The sequence below is a fragment of the Monocercomonoides exilis genome (genome assembly GCF_001643675.1).
Source record: "Monocercomonoides exilis strain PA203 chromosome Unknown scaffold21-1407046, whole genome shotgun sequence".
NCBI classification, from domain to species: domain Eukaryota; phylum Preaxostyla; order Oxymonadida; family Polymastigidae; genus Monocercomonoides; species Monocercomonoides exilis.
Window position 1 is genome coordinate 1,388,138 of NW_027150566.1, and position 17,303 is coordinate 1,405,440.

Genomic DNA, 17,303 nt, shown 5'->3' on the forward strand with positions numbered 1-17,303 from the left:
TTTTTGAAAAACATGAAAAATATGTACTCAAATAATTTACATAATGAAAATAAAACATTGTTAAACTAAGGATCCATATGACAAAAACAAAATATAATCCTTTGAAGCAGATATTTTTTTTCAATCAATTGCTTTAATTGAAAAATTCAAAGAAAAGCCAAATAATAAATTCTTCGGTTTTTTTCTTTTGATTTTGCTCAAAACAGGCTTCACAATCCTTTTATCATGCATTTATTCTAGAAAATATCCAGAAAAGTTATTTGATTTTTTCTAAATTCTTCTTAAAAAGATTAATAAGGTATAGATCTTTTTGTTTACACAGAATTTGTTGTTAAAAAAAAAACACATTTAAATGGAGATGGAGCCATCGACCAATAACCTCCATACCCCAACAGTTCCTGAAGTCATGAAATTCGTTTGAAAATTGCTTTTAAAATATAGTTTTTTTATTTACTAGCTTTTGTTTTGTTTGTTTTCTGAAATGAACAGCTTAACTTATCTCCTTCTGAATTGCTTGAGAATTCATTAAAATGCTTTACAGAAGAATCGGAAGAAAATTCTGTCTATTTAATGTTATTTACGAATTTTTTGTGTATTATTTTTCCTTCTCCAACTTTTAAAGGAGAGAGCTTGAAATATACCAGCATTTCTTCATTAGAATTTCGTGGACTGGCGTCTACAAATAATGTTAAGTTGATTATACATGTTTCAAATGATCAAATTCATACTTTTTTCTGCAAACAAATTCCGTCTCATTTTGTTGCTTCTTGTTCATCACATGTCAAAACAGTACCTCAAAAGGAACTTTCTATTTCAATTCCAGAAAATTCTCAAGTGGCCTCGGGGATTGTTCAGCCAGATTCACCACTTTCCTTCAGCTCTCTTACACAGTCGGTAACTGAATCGTCTCTTGTGATCTCACAAGCTCAGAGCTCTTTGAGCACTCCACGACATGAAAGGAAAAACGCTATCGATGAAAACTTTTTAAAGCTTGATTCCCATTCATCTAATGAGCGCAAAAGTTATCATGATTTCCCAAAAAAATCTCCTCCTTACGTCAAAGTCCAGCATAATGGCAAAAGCACGTTTGAACAATCTCCAGAAATTTCTGCACAAACCAGGCAAGAAACTTCATCCAACCAAAGCAACGCCGTAAAGACGCCAACGACTCCGTTTACTTTGGCATCTTCGGCTGCTTCCTTCACAGCCACACCACTGAGATCCACTTCTGCATCACCGTCGCTTGCTTTTTCAGTTCCATCGTCTGTTTCATCCTCTTCTCTTTCTTCTCCTCATCTTCTGCCTCGTCCAATGTCTTCTGTGTCATTTCCCAGATCCTCTGAACATCCGCAGCAGAAGAACAGCCAAGCTCAGAAAGCTAATCTTTCGCTTTCAACATCACATTCAACTTCTTCCTTAACAGCCACAGCAGCTTCTTCTTCTTCTGAAACTCCTTCATCATCTCCACCCACTACTACCACCTCATCATCATCATCATCTTCTTCTTCTTCTCCCTCTCCTTCCCCTTCTTCCTCTCCTCCCTCAAATAGTCCAAATCCTTCGATAGCCTCAACCCCTTCGTCTTCATCAGCTTCGTCTTCCTCCTCCACACCCCGTTCAATGTCTGCCTCTTTCTCTCCTCCGCCCACGCTCTCATACAACTCCTTGGTTCCTTCTTCTGCCAGCGGAGGAAATCCTTCTTCGGAGTCAAGCCAATCAGCTGCTGCTTCCAAGCAATTCTCATCAAATCAAACAAAAATTGGGAATTCTTCGTCTTCAGAGGGGAAACAAGCACAAGATATTTTCTCAATGACTCTTCAATTTCCATCTCCTGCTTCTGATTCCAATCAAACTCCAGGTTCACTCTCTTCTTCTCCTATGAAGCAGCAAAATTCATCTCTATCGTCATCATCAACTTCTTCTTCTTCTTCTTCTTCTTCTAATTCAGCTTCTTCAAATAATACTTCAAGTCCACCTGAAAACTCAACTAACAAGTCACATACGCAGATTTCTAGACAAAAAAGCTCTTTTGAACGTAAAAGTCTCATTGAAGCGTCAAATGCTCAGAAAAATACCTCAAATGCTTCTTCTTCCTCCTTCTCTCCTTCTCCTTCACCATCACCCTCTTCTTCTTCTCTTTCACCTTCTCTTTCACCTTCACCTTCTTATTCTTCATTAGCACCATCTCAATCGCCATCTCCATCACCTCCATCATCATTAACATCCTCTCCAATAAAGCCATCATCATCATCTTCTTCTTCTTCTTCAACCACCACAGCTGCTTCCACTGCCTCTTCTCTTCTCTCACTAAGAATGCAGCAGAAGACAGAACCTTCCTCTCTTTCTCCATCTCTTCTGCAAAATGCACACTCACTCCAGCACTTGCAGACAGACGAGGAAGGAAGAAGAAGCAGCAGCACAGATCAGAATAATCAACAAATTCAACAAAGACAGCAGAACCAACAGAACCAGCAAAACCAGCAAAATCAGCTGAATCAGCTGTATCCCTTCCAAAATGCCTCTTTCTCTGACTCCCAGTCGCTCTCAGCACCCACGTCACTCAATATCTCGATGGCTTTGGATGAGCTATCAACAACATCTGTGCAATCATCATCATCTTCTTCTTCTTCCTCTTCATCATCATCTTCTTCTTGTTCTGCATCAATCGATTCTTCATCCTCCTTCCCTTCCTCCTCCTCTCGCTTCATCGGCCCGAATCTTTCTATCGCTCCTTCCGTCAGCTTTCCTTCCACTCCCACACGCTCACCGACACCTCCTCCTTCTCCTTCTTTCCTTTCACGCAGCACTCCCCCCACAAACCGTGCAAACCAAGCAAACCCAACTTCTGCTTTCTCGAACCCGTATATCCAGTCAGATGATAGATTATCTTTGTGTTCATCTTCATCATCCTCTTCCTCTTCCTCTTCCTCTTCCTCTTCTTCGTCTGCTTCTGCTTCTACATCTTCTCCTTCTCCACTTCCTTCTCCTTCTGCATGTTCTGCTTCCACTTCCCCCTATTTTGTTGCTTCATCTCAACCTGTCCCTTCTTCTCCTCTTCAGTTTTCTTATGCCTCTTCCACCGACAAAATCACAGATCAATCGTCTCTTTATGCTTCTTCGGCATCAACTTCTTCCTCCTCTTCTTCCTCATCGTCTTCCTCCTCTTCTTCTGCTTCCTCTTCTTCTTCTTCTTCTGCCTCCTCCCCCTCTTCCATCTACTCCTGCTCCTCTCCTTCCCCTTCCCCTTCTTTCTCTCTCGCCTCCTCCACCCAGTCGCCCGCCACCACACCTGTTAATACACCCTGGATGGACTCTCCCTTTGCGGCTGCTTCTTCCTACTCCACATTCAGCTCAACTGTGCCTCAGAAGCACAAACAGGGAAATAGATCTGATTCGTCTTCTTCTTCTTCTTCGTCGTCGTCGTCGTCTGCTTCTCAAAAACACCAATCTTCTCATCACAGCAAGCATGCACATGGAAAGATGGATAATGCATCACATCACGAGAGAAGAAGAGCTGGGAATAAAGAGAATGGAACGGAAAAGAATGATTCTGGTTCAGCAACAGCGCCAGCATCAGCTTCTGCTTCATCCTCGTCTTCTTCTTCTGCTGCTTCTCCTTCTCCCTCTTCTTCATCAGCAATGTCGTTGTCATTCGCTTCTTCTTCTCAATCACCTCAAAATTCATCATCATCATCGTCTTCCTCTAATAATAATAATAATAATAGCAATCACAATAACCACAATCGAAATGCCAGCAGCCCATCATTCGTCTCTTCTCATTCATCTCACTCAAATTCTTCTCATTCTCTATGTAATTCAAGCTCTTCCTCTTCATCCTCCTCCTCTTCTTCTTCTTTATCTTCCTCTTCAAATTCGATTTTCACTTCATCTTTGATGAATCCCTTATATTCGATGCTTCATTCACTACCTCAGACACCTCAGCCGAACACCCCCGAATTCGTTTTGATGGGCTGCTCACACTCATTTCTGCCTTCCTCCCAAATCACATTGGACGAAAAGTTTCGTTCTCCTTCATCTTCATCTTCTTCCTCTTCCTCCTCCTCCTCTTCTTCTTCTTCACAAGCCACTCCAGCAATCGCACAGAAAGCTCTGTTGTCTTCTATTTCTTCCTCTCTCGCTCTGCCTGTGCATGTCTGCTCAGAGACTGTTCCGTCATGCACACTTCTGTCAGTGTTTGAGTCCTGCTTCTCTCCATCATCGTCGTTCTTCGACGAAATCCTCTCGCTTTCTGACGCCAAAGAAAGAACCATCACAAACTGGGCTCCTCTCGAAAAGGGCGACTTGTGGAAGAGAATGCAGTCACACGACGAGAAATACGACGAAGAAATCAAAAGAGCATTCAAATTGGCTTTGAACAGCGCATCACAGACTGAACAACAACCACAACCACAGTCTGCTTCTGCATCATCATCATCAGCAGCAGCAGCAGCAGAGAACTCATTCAATGTTATATCATCTGCTTCAGCTGTGAGAGAGCCATTGTCCACTTTTGAGTCTTTTCTCGAGGACAGACAGCGTCTGAGTGCACGTCGGTGTGCTGAGTACGGGCGGTGTCTGCCGACTCGCGAGGACGAAGAGAAGTTTGGAGAGAACTTGAAGTATCTGGGCTGGGGCATGATGAAAGGGGCTGTGGAGCAAAATGGATATGTGGTGAAGAAAGAAGGAGCAGGAAATGGCTCGTCGAATGGGACAGATGCTGAAGGAGAAGGAGATTCCAAAGCGAAGAAAAAGAAAGGAGGAAAGGTCAAAGCGAAAGACAACGGAGTGAATGTGGGGGATGTAGTTGAGAAAAGCCCATATTCAGCTCTTCGGAAGTTTAATTCAGTGCCGCTTCCATCAATCCCAACTGACAGCCGAATAGCACATTCGTATTCGCTTTCTCCTCTTTTCCTGCCTCTTCTGGTGGACTCTGCACACCGCTTTGTCCGCAGCGTGCGCTACAAAGTTGCAAACACCACGTCGTTTGGCGCGTCGTGGATATCCTGCGAAGAGACACACATACTCACCATTCCCTGTGCAAATATGTTCATTTACGAGGCGAAGCTGAATACGTATGATGCTCCGCTGTCGCAAAACTATTTTACATTGTCTCGGCTGTGCATATGGGAAGAAAGAGATGCAGTGGGAATGGCAGGATGCGAAAGAAATGGAGGAAATAAAGCAATGGCTGAAGAAAGGGCGAATGATAATTCTGACGAAAACAATCAGCAACAGTTGCAATCAAATATGAGTGCAGAAGGCGGAGCCTCAGATGAGATGAGATCTAAAGCACTGTCTTTAAATGTGCGTTTTCCTCAGCTTGCTCCATCTTCTACATCAAAAGTGCACATCGAGTCGACTTTTAACACGGTTATTGTCAAATCCACACTAACAGCGTCTGTGATTATGTCTATTTCGAAGGATAAAGGGAAAGAAAAAGGCAAAGTGTTTGTGGATGAAATGAAAAAACGAATAAACAACGACATTCGCAATGTGCGAGACGATCCTTCGGCCTGTGCAAATCTGGTGCCTTCTCTTCTTTTGCCGTCTTCTGGGGCAACAGCTTCTGCAGCTGCAAATGCGGAAAACGAAGGTCAAGCTAACAATCCATCATCATTCATTCCCCGCACGTTTAGCCAGCCCCCTGGCCAATGGATGCTCTTCAGAGACCGCTTGGACCATCTCAAATTGAAAGAGGAAAAAGAAACAGAAAATGCGGGTGAAGCAAACTCAGGGGCAGCTGATAATAATAATAATAATAAAGCGAAACAGAAACAACAGAAGACAAACGAAATACAAGAAAGCAATGAGGCTGAAGCGGATGAAGATGATGAAGCTTATTCCGAACCGGGATCAGCATCTCGTACATGTGCATCGTCTTCATCTTCTTCTCCAACAGCTCTTTCTGATTCCTTTCAGAGTGACTCTTTTGCCTCCCAGTCTTATGATCGCCACGCCAAACCTGGCGAGGCGGTGGCATCTTCTTTCATGATGCACCTGTCAACCATCCAGTCATTCGCAAAGACGGCTACGCTCATCGTGCTGCTAATCATCCTCCTGCTTGTTCTGTGCTTTCTCCCTTCTGTTTTGTTCAGCTGCTCGCGCATCGTTTCGACGGTGGCTGCTTCGCTCAAAGACGCATCGGCGTCACAGGCGCAAATACACAAACTCGAACTGGCACAGCTCGAGTTGCGGCTGCAGGTGGAAAAGAATAAGATAAGTGACATGAATTCAGACAGCAGCAAAGCTAGTCGGGAAATGCTAACAGCTGAAATGAAAAGAGAGCGAGAGAGAAACGAAGAGCTGAACAAGGAATTGGAAGGCAATCGGAAGCGAAGGGAAATGGAGAGGAGATACGAGGCAAAGCTGTGGCGTCTTCGTGAATTGAAATTGGACAGGGAAATTGCTTTGCTGCGTTCAAGTTTGACGCAGGAGAATAAAAACGATAATGAGGAAGCAAATAGCAAGCTCAAAAGGGAAGACATAAGCAAACTATTGGAAGAAGACGAACTTTTCAGCACTTTTGATGAGATGTCATTTGGCGATGATATATCAAAAAATAACAAAGTGGCGAATGTTGGGAATGTGGAACAAGACATTCAACAAGAAGAAACCGGACAAGGCAAAGAAGAAAAAAGAAATTTGAAAGAGAAAGGAATCAATGTTATTGCTAGGTTTACTTCCATTCTTTCAGGCAATTCTCAACAGAAGCCAACTTCTTCTGCCTCATCATCTGTAGCACTTTCTTCAGACGAAAAGATTGATAGCAAAAAAGCAAAGCGAAAATCTGAGTGATTTTTTTTTTCTTTTAATCTTTTTCTTTCAAATGATTTACATTTTTGAATATTTGTTTCTTTACCTAAAAATTTTAGGCGTGATGCACATTTAGAAGCATGTCGCAAATTTATTGGTTGTATTTTAATTTATCAGTGTATGTAACGATTTGTTGAAATTAGTTGATTAATTTTTTTGTTTCTAAAATATCCTATTGTGAATTTTTAAAATATTTGAACTTCAAAAACAGCCTCAAAACAATTTTCATTTGTGTTTATTTAACTTTCAGTTGAACTGATTGGCGCATAATCAAAAATAGAAAAATCTTCCAAAATTTATAAAATTAACCATAATTAATTTTATTTATTTATTTATTTATTTATTTATTTATTTATTTATTTATTTATTTATTTATTTATTTATTTATTTATGAAAAATGATTATGTTAAAAAGAAAGAAAGAAAAAAGGAAAAAAATAAAAAAAGAAAGAAAGAAAGAAAGAAAGAAAGAAAATACCGGATTGAAAAAATATTAACACTGTTTCTATCGCAAAAAGAGACGAGAAACTGAGATTGAAATAATTGTTGCAGAAAACAATTTTTGTAATTTTCACACAAACAAAAAACTGAATCGAATAATAGAATATGGTTGTGAAAAACACTTGACTGTGCTCGCTGTGAAATTTGGGCGTCAAGGAATAACAAAAGCGATTGGTTCAAACCACACACTTGGTCCGAATAAATGCGTGTCGTGCATCTGATTTCGCATCATTTCCGCAGTTCATTTGATGGATTTGCAAAGAGTTCGCATTTGTAAGTTCTCATTCATTGACACTTAAAAAACAGAACACATTGCACATCACATTAAAAAATACATCATCAAGAACATTTCTCACAGTTTTCAACCGCATATAAACAATGATTTGATTTTGTTCGTTCAATTACCTTGAGAGAACAAATTTTACTATTTCATCGCATCTGATATACAGTCTTCACATTTGCTGTCTCATTTTCACCATCTCTTCTCTTTTCTCCAGATAAATCTCTTCACTTCTTTTCTTTTCTCTTTTTCTTCCAAATCCACGCTTCCTTTATTTTTCTCAACCAATCTCCAACATTCATTTCATTAGCCAACAATCTTTTCAGAGAACACAATCCGACTGATGAGCTTCAATTCAAACTGGAAAAAATCACTTTCATTCAATCAATAACGAATCGTTTCGCCTTTTGCAACACTTGTTTTCCTCTCGATTGTTTTTTCTGCTTTCTGCATTTGATCATTCTGGCTCTCAAATACTCTGAGCAAAGAAGCATTGCACAAATTTTCAGTTGAATGAATAATTGCTGATCCACATGAGGCACATGTTTGGAAAGTCAACTTGCATTATTTGTTTGATCCTTATCAAAACGTCACCCGAGGCGAATGAGATATGCTTTTCACCATTCTGAAGAAGCATGAAAGCAACAAACATTTCTGTTTCAAAATTCAATCATAACTCTCTTTCTTTATCTCCGTGCACAAAAACCTAAATCACAAACGCATCATTTGTCCATTGAAAAGAAAGGAAAGCTTTATTTCAGATTTCATCCTTTTCGTTGTTGAATGAACTTAGTCATCCCAAACAGTCAAGGACAATGTGAGCAAGTCACTGAAAAAGAGGCTTTCAGTTTTATTAAAACAGGACAAACTTCAGCTGCTCACATTTGGCAATTTCAATATTTTTCAAATTCAACACTTTCATAATGAGACATGATCAAAACAGGAAAACATATTCTTGAAATGCAAATATTAATGAATATTAAAAAATACCTCGAATTGAACTCATATGAGGAATTCACAGAACTTCTGATGTATTCCATTTGTGAGCGCATTTTCTCTAATTCATTTATTCGGCTACCAAGTTCTTTCAACTTTTCTTCTTCAACAACTTTTTTGGAGATGTGGTTCAAACGCATGTGAAATTCTGTTGATAACGTTTTCAAGAACCAATAAAACTGATGAATGAAACATCGGAAGATATTCACAAACAAAAAATCTTTTTTCTGATTTTTTTTTGGAATGTTTTTCAACCACCACAACAGAGATTAATTCGAAATGCTCTTTGAACGGAATTCTATTATTTATTAGTTAATTCACAGATACAGATTCGTGCAGAAGGAATTGATTGGAATTTGTTCATTTGGATCATTGATGAATTGGTAATTTCACAATCTATTCTTCCACAATCAAATATTCATCTATCATTTTCATTTATAGCAACTGCTCATGATCTAATTGGGCTGAGATTGTCAAATTATCTATTTGAAAGAGAAAAACTTTTTTATTGAAACAAACCATAATTGAGATTATAATTTCAGAACCATAATAAAATTATTGATTCTCAACATTCTATGAATCTGCTCATTTTGTGGTGCCTCGCGTTTTATTTGTTGGTTTCTGGAAACAACATTGATGGAATTGAATTTTGTTGTTGTTCAACAACAATTTTGAGTTCAGATAATCAAGGATTATCATTTGAGCAGACAAGCAAAGAAAAGAGCATGCAAGGTGAAGCGGAAAATGATCATTCATTTTTTGTTGTCCAGAATTCAACAATTAACTTGTCTACACTTTCATATTTCATGAACATGGAGAAGTATTTTGCATCAGTTGATTCACATTCGAGACTGGATATTTGCTGTTGTTCGTTTTCAGTCCATCCACAATCAAAAAATCTGCTTGGCTGTTCTGCAGGCCGAATATGTCTCAGCAATATTTCAATCAATTTTGTGGTTCATGATCGCCAATTATCGTCTTTGATTGCACATCGTTCAAAGGAAGTTCTTCATCATTGTGGTGAATTGTGCTTGTCTTCTTCAAGGATTTCATCATTTGAAGTTCATGGAAATGAGCCATTTCTTTCTTCAAGTTGTCTTTCATCAATATCTGTATCGGATTCTTTGTTCGAAAATATCACTTTGCCAAAATCAATGAAAAAGTGCGACAATGGAAATGGATGCTCTGACCGAGTCCTGGTGGAAAGAACGGAGATGATTGGTTGTGAAAGTCCATATTCTGGAGGCATTCTTTCGCCTGCGATGATCTCTTTTCGCTGCGGAAATAGTTCGTTTTTGAAATGCTTCACAACTTTCAACAAAAGACAAATTTTCACAGAAGGAGAAAATGTGTTCAATGATGGCACATTCAATGTTCAGAGTGATGAAATGGGTGGTGCCCTGCACGCTGAGGGAAATGCCTCAATAATATTGCATCGTTGTTCATTCTTGGAATGCTCTTCAAAAATCGGTTGTGGTGCTGTTTCAATGGAAAATTCAAATGGAATATTTGTTTCTGAAAATTGTTATGTGTGCAAATGTTCGTCTCCAAAAGAAACAGGAGGACACAGACTCTATAATGTTGATTCTGGAGCTGTTAATTCGACCAAATTTTTCAACTGTTCGTCTTTCGGGAAAACATGTTTTTATTTTCTTGCTTGTGAAAAGAATCCATGCATCGTTGTTTCATGTGTTTTCGACAATGCAAGTTCAGATGAGTATTCTTCAGTTACTCACTTCTGGCACGTTAGCACATTTATATTGATTTCAAATTGTTCGATGCAGAATTGCAAAAGTGGGAATTATGCTCCTTGTATATTGTTTGCTTTTGTTGAGGAATTTAATAAACCATCAATAAATATCAAACATTGTCTTTTCCATAACAATACAGCAAAAAACAATGCTTACGGACATGATATTCACATGTGTAATTATCAACAGTGGACGAAGATTGATAAAAACAACATAACTGATTGTTATTCTTCAAGTGCTTCCCCGAGAATCACAAGATGCAAAAACGGTGATTACACTTGCACTGATATATCAGATCTGAGTTCGTGGATGACCAATAATGAGAATAATTATCAAATAACAGCTGACTATTCAGTTGGCATTGATCATGAGCAGTGTGGTTTTGCCCCTTTCTGTCGCTCTATCAAATATTCGCTAAAGAGAACAACAAGAAATTCGAACAAAACTCTGATTCTGCGACAAAGTGTGTTCAAAGAAGAACAAATATCAATTTCATCCAATGAATTCAGCGTTTGTGGAATATCGAAGCATGAATGCATTGTGCAATCAGCATCATCGCTTGAATCAGTTTTTCAAATTTCATCTGGAACCTTTTGTGTTCAGAAAGTGACAATGCTGCAAGGGAATGCAGAGAGTGGGACAAGCAAGCCATTTGTGGTGATGGATGGCGATGGATCATTGACAATGGAGGAATGCGAAATATCATCAGTTGACAGTAAATTGCTGCTTGAGGTGTCTTTCATGCAGATATTTGGAGGAAATGTGGAATTGTCAGGAGTTGGAATTTCTGACATGAATTTCATTTCTGACAGTTTGATTTCATTCAATGTGAATTGGTCTGGATCAGTGTTGCATGTGGTGAACACAAACATCACATCGATTCAAAGGGAATCAGGAAGTGGAGGAATAATTGAGAGAAATGATGCATCCTCTGGGAGTGTTGTTGTTGAAAACTGCCATTTTGAGAATGTGTCAGCAGGAAAAGATGGTGGTGGTCTGGGGATGAGAGGAGAATGGAAAGGAGAGTTGATTGTGAATGGAACAACAATGTTTGAGGGATGTTGTGCAGGAAGTCTTGAGGAAAAGGGGAGAGGAGGAGGGTTGTTCATAAATGTTGATTCGACTGAATCGGATTTCACCATTTATGAATCTGTGATATTTTCTGAAGAAAACCCAAACAGAGCTTTTCATGGAAGTGATGTGTTTGTTCAGTGTGGAAGCGGGCTTTTGTTGGAAGAGATAATTGATCAAGCATCCTTTGGATTCTTCAAAGATGGAAACTGCATGAATAATGAAGAGAAGTTGTGTGGATGCGAGGATGGGACATCGTTGCCAGTTATTCCACTGTGTGTGTATTTGTGTGATTTTGAATCTCCCATATCAGTTGACGAAAGGAGTGGTGCAGATCATTCGCATTGTGGATATTCCGTTTTCTGCTGTTCAACAATCGACTTCTGTGTTCGTGAGCGAGTGAATGAGCTTGTGAATGCGATGGAAGTGATATCATCAGCATCGATCAAGAATCCGTTTGTTGTGCCTTTGTTTCAAACATCTCAAATATCAATTTCTTCTTCATCTGCATCATCTTCTTCGAGCCAATATCCCTTGGTGAATGTTGGCTTGACTGACAATATCTCCACTGACTGCCACAATGTTATTCAGTGCTCTGGCAGCTTTTCTCTGTCTTTTCTCTCTTTTGCTCTTCCTCGTGTTCTTCCTTCCTCAATATCTTCGATTATTCAGTCATCAATCTTTCTCTCTTTGAGCAATATTTCGATTGTATTTTCAGCTGACACTCTTGCGAGCTCTGTGGCATTTTCGTTAATTCATGTGAGTGGAGGTGAATTGGAGCTCACAGGATTGGTTGTTTCTGAGGATATCACTTTCGCTGCGCTTCCGCCAATCAATGTGAACGGAGAATCACGAGTGGCAGTTGAGGGATGCACATTGACAGAGATGGCAAACGAGGGAGGAAGTGGAGGATGCGTGAAAGTGGAAACGAGTGGTGGAGGAACCATATCGATCAAGAACACGAACATATCATCAAAGTGCAAAAACGAAGAAGGACTGAGAGGAGGAGGGATGATGATATTAATTGGAAGTGGAGGGAGTTTGGAAATGAAAAATGTGAATTTGTCTGAATGTGAAGTTCCGTCAGTGGATATTGAGGATGGAGGAAAGGGAATGGGAGGAGGAATGTTTGTTGCATTGCCAGAGGAAATAGAGAAATTTGTGATGGAAGGAATGACATTTGAGGGATGCAATGCCTGGAAAGGGAAGAATCTGTTTGTTTCAGGATGGGATTTGAGGGAAGTTGTGAACAAGGATCATTTGAAATGGGAGATGAGTTCAGAGGAGTTGGAATCACTGGATGAGTTGTGTGGATGGGAAGGGATGACAACAGGAGAAGAATATGAGATCCCGCTTGTTGTGTATTTGTGGTCAAATTGGAGTGGGAAAGGGTTTGTTTCGAAAGAGAAAGGAGGAGGCTTCAGTGGATGTGGATATTCAGAAGCGCCATGCTCCTCGATCGACCACATGATCAAAATGCGATTCTCTCCAGTTGGTTTGGAGAAATCGATCATCAAAGTGGAAGGATCAGCTTCACTCAAACATTCAGTATCCTTGCTGCCTTCCAAACCGTCTGATGAAAACCGGCCTTTGATTTCAGTTGAAGGAGGTGATGAGGCTGTGCACTTGTTCGTATCTGGTGATGGAGATTCCTCGGATGATGGCTCGCTGATCTCCAACTCGGTGAATGCTTCCTTTTCAAACCTAATAATCGATCTTCCGAGCAGATGTGAGTTCCACAAATCATTCATCCGCTCTGTGTATTCGGTGTCTTTCTCTCTTTGCAGGTTCATTCCATCTGACACCTTGTCTCCTTCTTCTTCTTCCTTGTGTGTGCTTGACATTGCGGAAGGGGATGTCTCCCTGGAGCACTGTGCACTTGCGACTTTGTCTCTGGCAAATCCTTTTCTGCGACTGTCAGCCAATTTCCATTCAGCGCACATGCACAACACATCGTTCATCAATTCGTCTGTTTCTTCTGACAGTTTCATATCAGTTTTCCCCACTGGACTCCATTCAAATCAGTTGGCTTTAGGAGATTCACCCGATTTGCCAGTGGATTGCCCATCAATGAACATGACATCTGTCACAGTCGAGAATGTGTCGAGAACTGAGGAAGGATCAGTGTTTTTGGGTGTGGATGAGTTTGCTGGATTGAAGTGTGGAATGGAGAACTGCACGTTCTGGAACTGCCTCAGCCGGCAAAGCAACAGAGGAGGAGGGCTGATGATGCACATGAAGAATGAGGAGTCGAGCCTGGGAGTGAAAAACTGCACATTTGTGTTGTGTGCTTGTTCTGAGAGCACAGGGAGAGGAGGCGGGATGATGCTGGACTTTTGCGATCCAGATGCTCCCTTTCAAACCCCTTCCAAACCGCTCCTTCTTCACATTGCGGGTGTTCAATTCATGATGAACAGTGCATTCATGGGGAAGGATGTGTTTATCAACTGCCATTCGATCGGTGAGCAGATCAACGAAACACTTTTCGCTCTTGACTTTTCGCAGCCCTCGCTGCGCATGAACACATCGATCTGTGGGAGCGACTCAGCACATTCAGACATCGATCTCATCCCGCTGATCACATTTCTGTACACGCCGCAGGTGTTTGTGTCGATGGAGTCTGAAGACAGCAACCAGTGTGGGAAGCAGGACAATCCTTGTCGAAGCGTGTCACACGGAGTGAGGCATGTGCAGGCTGGGCTGTTCAATGCGATATGTGTTGACTCATCGAGTGTGGTGGCTGAGCCGACAGTCGTCAGCGATCTCACGCTGAAGTCGATCACCAAACACCAATCAGCAATTCATTTCAATTCATCGATTGAAGAGGAGTCTGAGGGATCGTGGATCATGTTGTTTGAAAACGAGTGTTTGGTCGAAGACTGCTTGTTTTCGTTTGACGAGCATTTCTCAGCAGAGCACACAGCGATTATGAAGCAATTGAATGGATCGTTGGCATTTTCAGGCTGCACTCTGCAGTCATCATCTGTTGAGTCTACTCTCAATTCGAGTGTTATTGTGGTTGAAGGAGGAGTGTTTGAGATGGAGAAGAGCTCGATATGTGTGATGGGCACAGCTCAGCCATTGTTCCTCTTCAAGGGTGGGTCAGCTGCCACTCTGAACCAGATCGAGATATCCACAATAAAAACAACTGCAACTGCAATGATTGTTGAGTCGAGTGCATCAGTGAACATCATGCAGCTGGCTGCATCTGACATTCGGCTGTGTGGGGAAAACTTTATTTCTCTGGCAAAGGGGAAGAATCAGCATGTGAATGAGAAAGATGCTGGAGAAAGGGTTGTTCTGCAGATGGGCATATCATCGTTCTCAAACATCACCAGCAGCAGCAGCAATTCCCATGTGGTTGAGTCGGCGTGTGAAAAAACAAGAAGCCAATTGTTGAATTGTTCGTTTGAAAGATGCTTCACACCTTCAGAGAAAGGGAGCTTGGTGGAAATATCATCTGGGGCATCTCTGTCTCTGCAGTCATGCGAACTGATTGGATGTGAGGATGAGCATCAGAGCGAAAAGAATGGAGCAGATGAGGATGTGTGCAAATGGACTGGATCGGTTGTTGATGTGTGTGAAGGGTTGCTGGAGATGAAGGACACATCGATCACAAACTCTTCAAAAGGCGGGCTGTCGATCAGTGGTGGAAGTGCTGTTATCGAAAGCTGCTTGTTTGAGAATAACAGCAAAAGCATCGAAAGATACAAGTCTGCAAGAAGAAACGTATTCTGCACAGGCAGCGGAACACTCAATGTTGTTGATTTGAAAGGAGGAGATGGATGGGAAAGAAATACTTCACTTTGGATTTTGAATGAAGGATGCAAGCTGTTGGGGATTGCTGCTGAAAGATCATCCGAGTTCTTCATTCCAACGCTGAAGTCAGTTGAAACAACTCAAAAAGAAGATACTGTTGAACTGACTTTCAGAGGGACGCTTCTTCTGCCATGCAATCTGGGATTCCAGATTGTGTCAAAAATAAACAATGTCAGCTCAATCGAGACTCACGCTTTTGCGGAAGATGAGTTTGTTTCTGAGGAAGAAGTCCAGGGCAAGATAGGTTCGTCTTTGGTAAGCCCTGCTCCAACAGAAGCAGAAGTGGCTGTGTGCATATTGTTTGGAAATGTTTCTAATCCATCTTCCACAGAATCTTTTGTTCTGAAGAACAAAAGTGAATCTGAACCAAAAGGAGATGAAAAGATTGTTGAAGGAGGAAAGAAAGAAAAATCTATATGGCCGATTATTGTTATTGTGCTTGTGGTTATATTGTTGATTGTTCTTATCATTGCAGTTGCATTTATTGTTCGATGGAGAAAGGTCAAGAATGAAGCGAAAGATCTGAGGGAGATTGTGAATGATACAGTGAGAAAAGATCCGAAATTGATTGAGATGGTGACAATGGAGATGTCGCCTGAAGAGCAGTGGAGGAGAGCTGAGAGAGAGGCAGAGAAGAAGAATGAAGAAAGGATAAAAAAGAGGGTGTATGAAAAAAGCTTGGGACACTCGGAGTCATCAGAGCACCTTCTTTCTGAGAGTGGATCAACTGAATATATTTTGGGAAGGGATTCAGACAAGATTCCTCAATGGATGTTGGAAAAGGTGGATGAGAAAGAAGAGGAGGAGGAAGAGACCAGAAAGCGAACACCATCACCATCCATTTCATCCACTTCAACCACAGACACTTCAGACACTGAATCCACTTTTGTTCGGGGAGAGGATCTGTGCCCCACCACCTCGTCGATGTCGAATCTGGTGGATGCAATGGCCTGTTCATCGCCTCACGAAAAGCTGATTGTGGATCTGAGGGATTCGATGTTCATGCTGCTTCACGGGAGGAACAAGACAAAGGAGATGGCAATTGGAACTCTGCAGGAAAGAGAGCAAACAGCTGCTCAGATCCTGTTCTGGGTGGCAAATCTTGCGCTCCACTCCTTCGACGAAATGAACAACCCGCTCCAATCGTTGGCCAATCTGAGTCCGCACATTGTGCTGTTCTCGGAACACATGGTCATCTGCATTGCGCTCCACTCCGACTGCTCCTCAGATGATTCTGACTCTTCGTCCATCTCATCAACCACAACTATTGCCACCTCTTCCTCTGATTGCTCGTGTGCGAATGGGAACGGCAGAGGATCGCCTCCGCCCTCATCGGCGTTTGAGGATGAAGATGATTTCAGGAAGGAGTGCATGCGGTGGAAGGCGCCGGAGCTGCTGAGCGGCGCAAAGGGGCACGCAACAAAGAAGACGGTGGTGTTTTCGATCGGGATGATGGTGTGGGAGTGCCTGACGCTGCAGATCCCGTTTGGGGAATACGAAGCAGAAGCTGCCGGGCAGAAGATTGCGAACGGGGAGAGGCCAACACTGTGCAGCTGCGAGGGCATTTCGCTCGGCCAGACAGCATGCGCCGCAATGTCGCAGCAGCCCCACAGCAGGCCCACGCTCCAGGAGCTCAAGAAAGCGTTCATCGCGCTGTTTCCGCCTGCCTCTGCCATGCTCACAGCCTCTGACGCAATCGACCTCGTCGATGCCACAGGCATCCCCCCTCCCTCCGCTTTGCCTGCTTCCGCTGTCTCAGAGACGCTCACCTCGTTTTGACTGGCTCCCTCCAGCATTTGAGCCTGTGTGTCTGTGTGCCTGTGCACCACCCACCATCTGGCTTGCATCGCGCAATGAAGAAAAAAGGGGAGAAAGAAAAAAAAGAAAGAAATATCAATGACAATTGCTTTTGCAGCATTCTCAGTGATGCGAGTTTTTGGTGTTTGTGTTGCGTTTCCAAGCCAGCAGCATTGCCACTTCGCTTCTGCGCACCTCCATCCAAGCAATGTGTGATCTCACAATCACCGTGCCTTTTCGTATGTTTTGTAATCTTGTTTTGCTGGCCAGACTTTC

At 41.7% G+C, this 17,303-nt stretch overlaps 2 protein-coding genes across 2 annotated transcripts; both read left to right on the forward strand.

Annotated features, from left to right (window-relative positions):
* Positions 1-352: 352 nt before the first annotated feature.
* Positions 353-6,795, forward strand: MONOS_14066 (uncharacterized protein; the record flags this gene model as incomplete). Its single annotated transcript, XM_067866835.1, has 3 exons — positions 353-415; positions 694-4,152; positions 4,321-6,795. 3 exons carry the CDS (start codon positions 353-355, stop codon positions 6,793-6,795), a joined length of 5,997 nt encoding a protein of 1,998 aa, XP_067727983.1.
* A 4,157-nt stretch (positions 6,796-10,952) lies between these two features.
* MONOS_17555 (uncharacterized protein) lies at positions 10,953-17,009 on the forward strand (the record flags this gene model as incomplete). Its single annotated transcript, XM_067870486.1, has 1 exon — positions 10,953-17,009. One exon carries the CDS (start codon positions 10,953-10,955, stop codon positions 17,007-17,009), a length of 6,057 nt encoding a protein of 2,018 aa, XP_067727984.1.
* Positions 17,010-17,303: the final 294 nt, after the last annotated feature.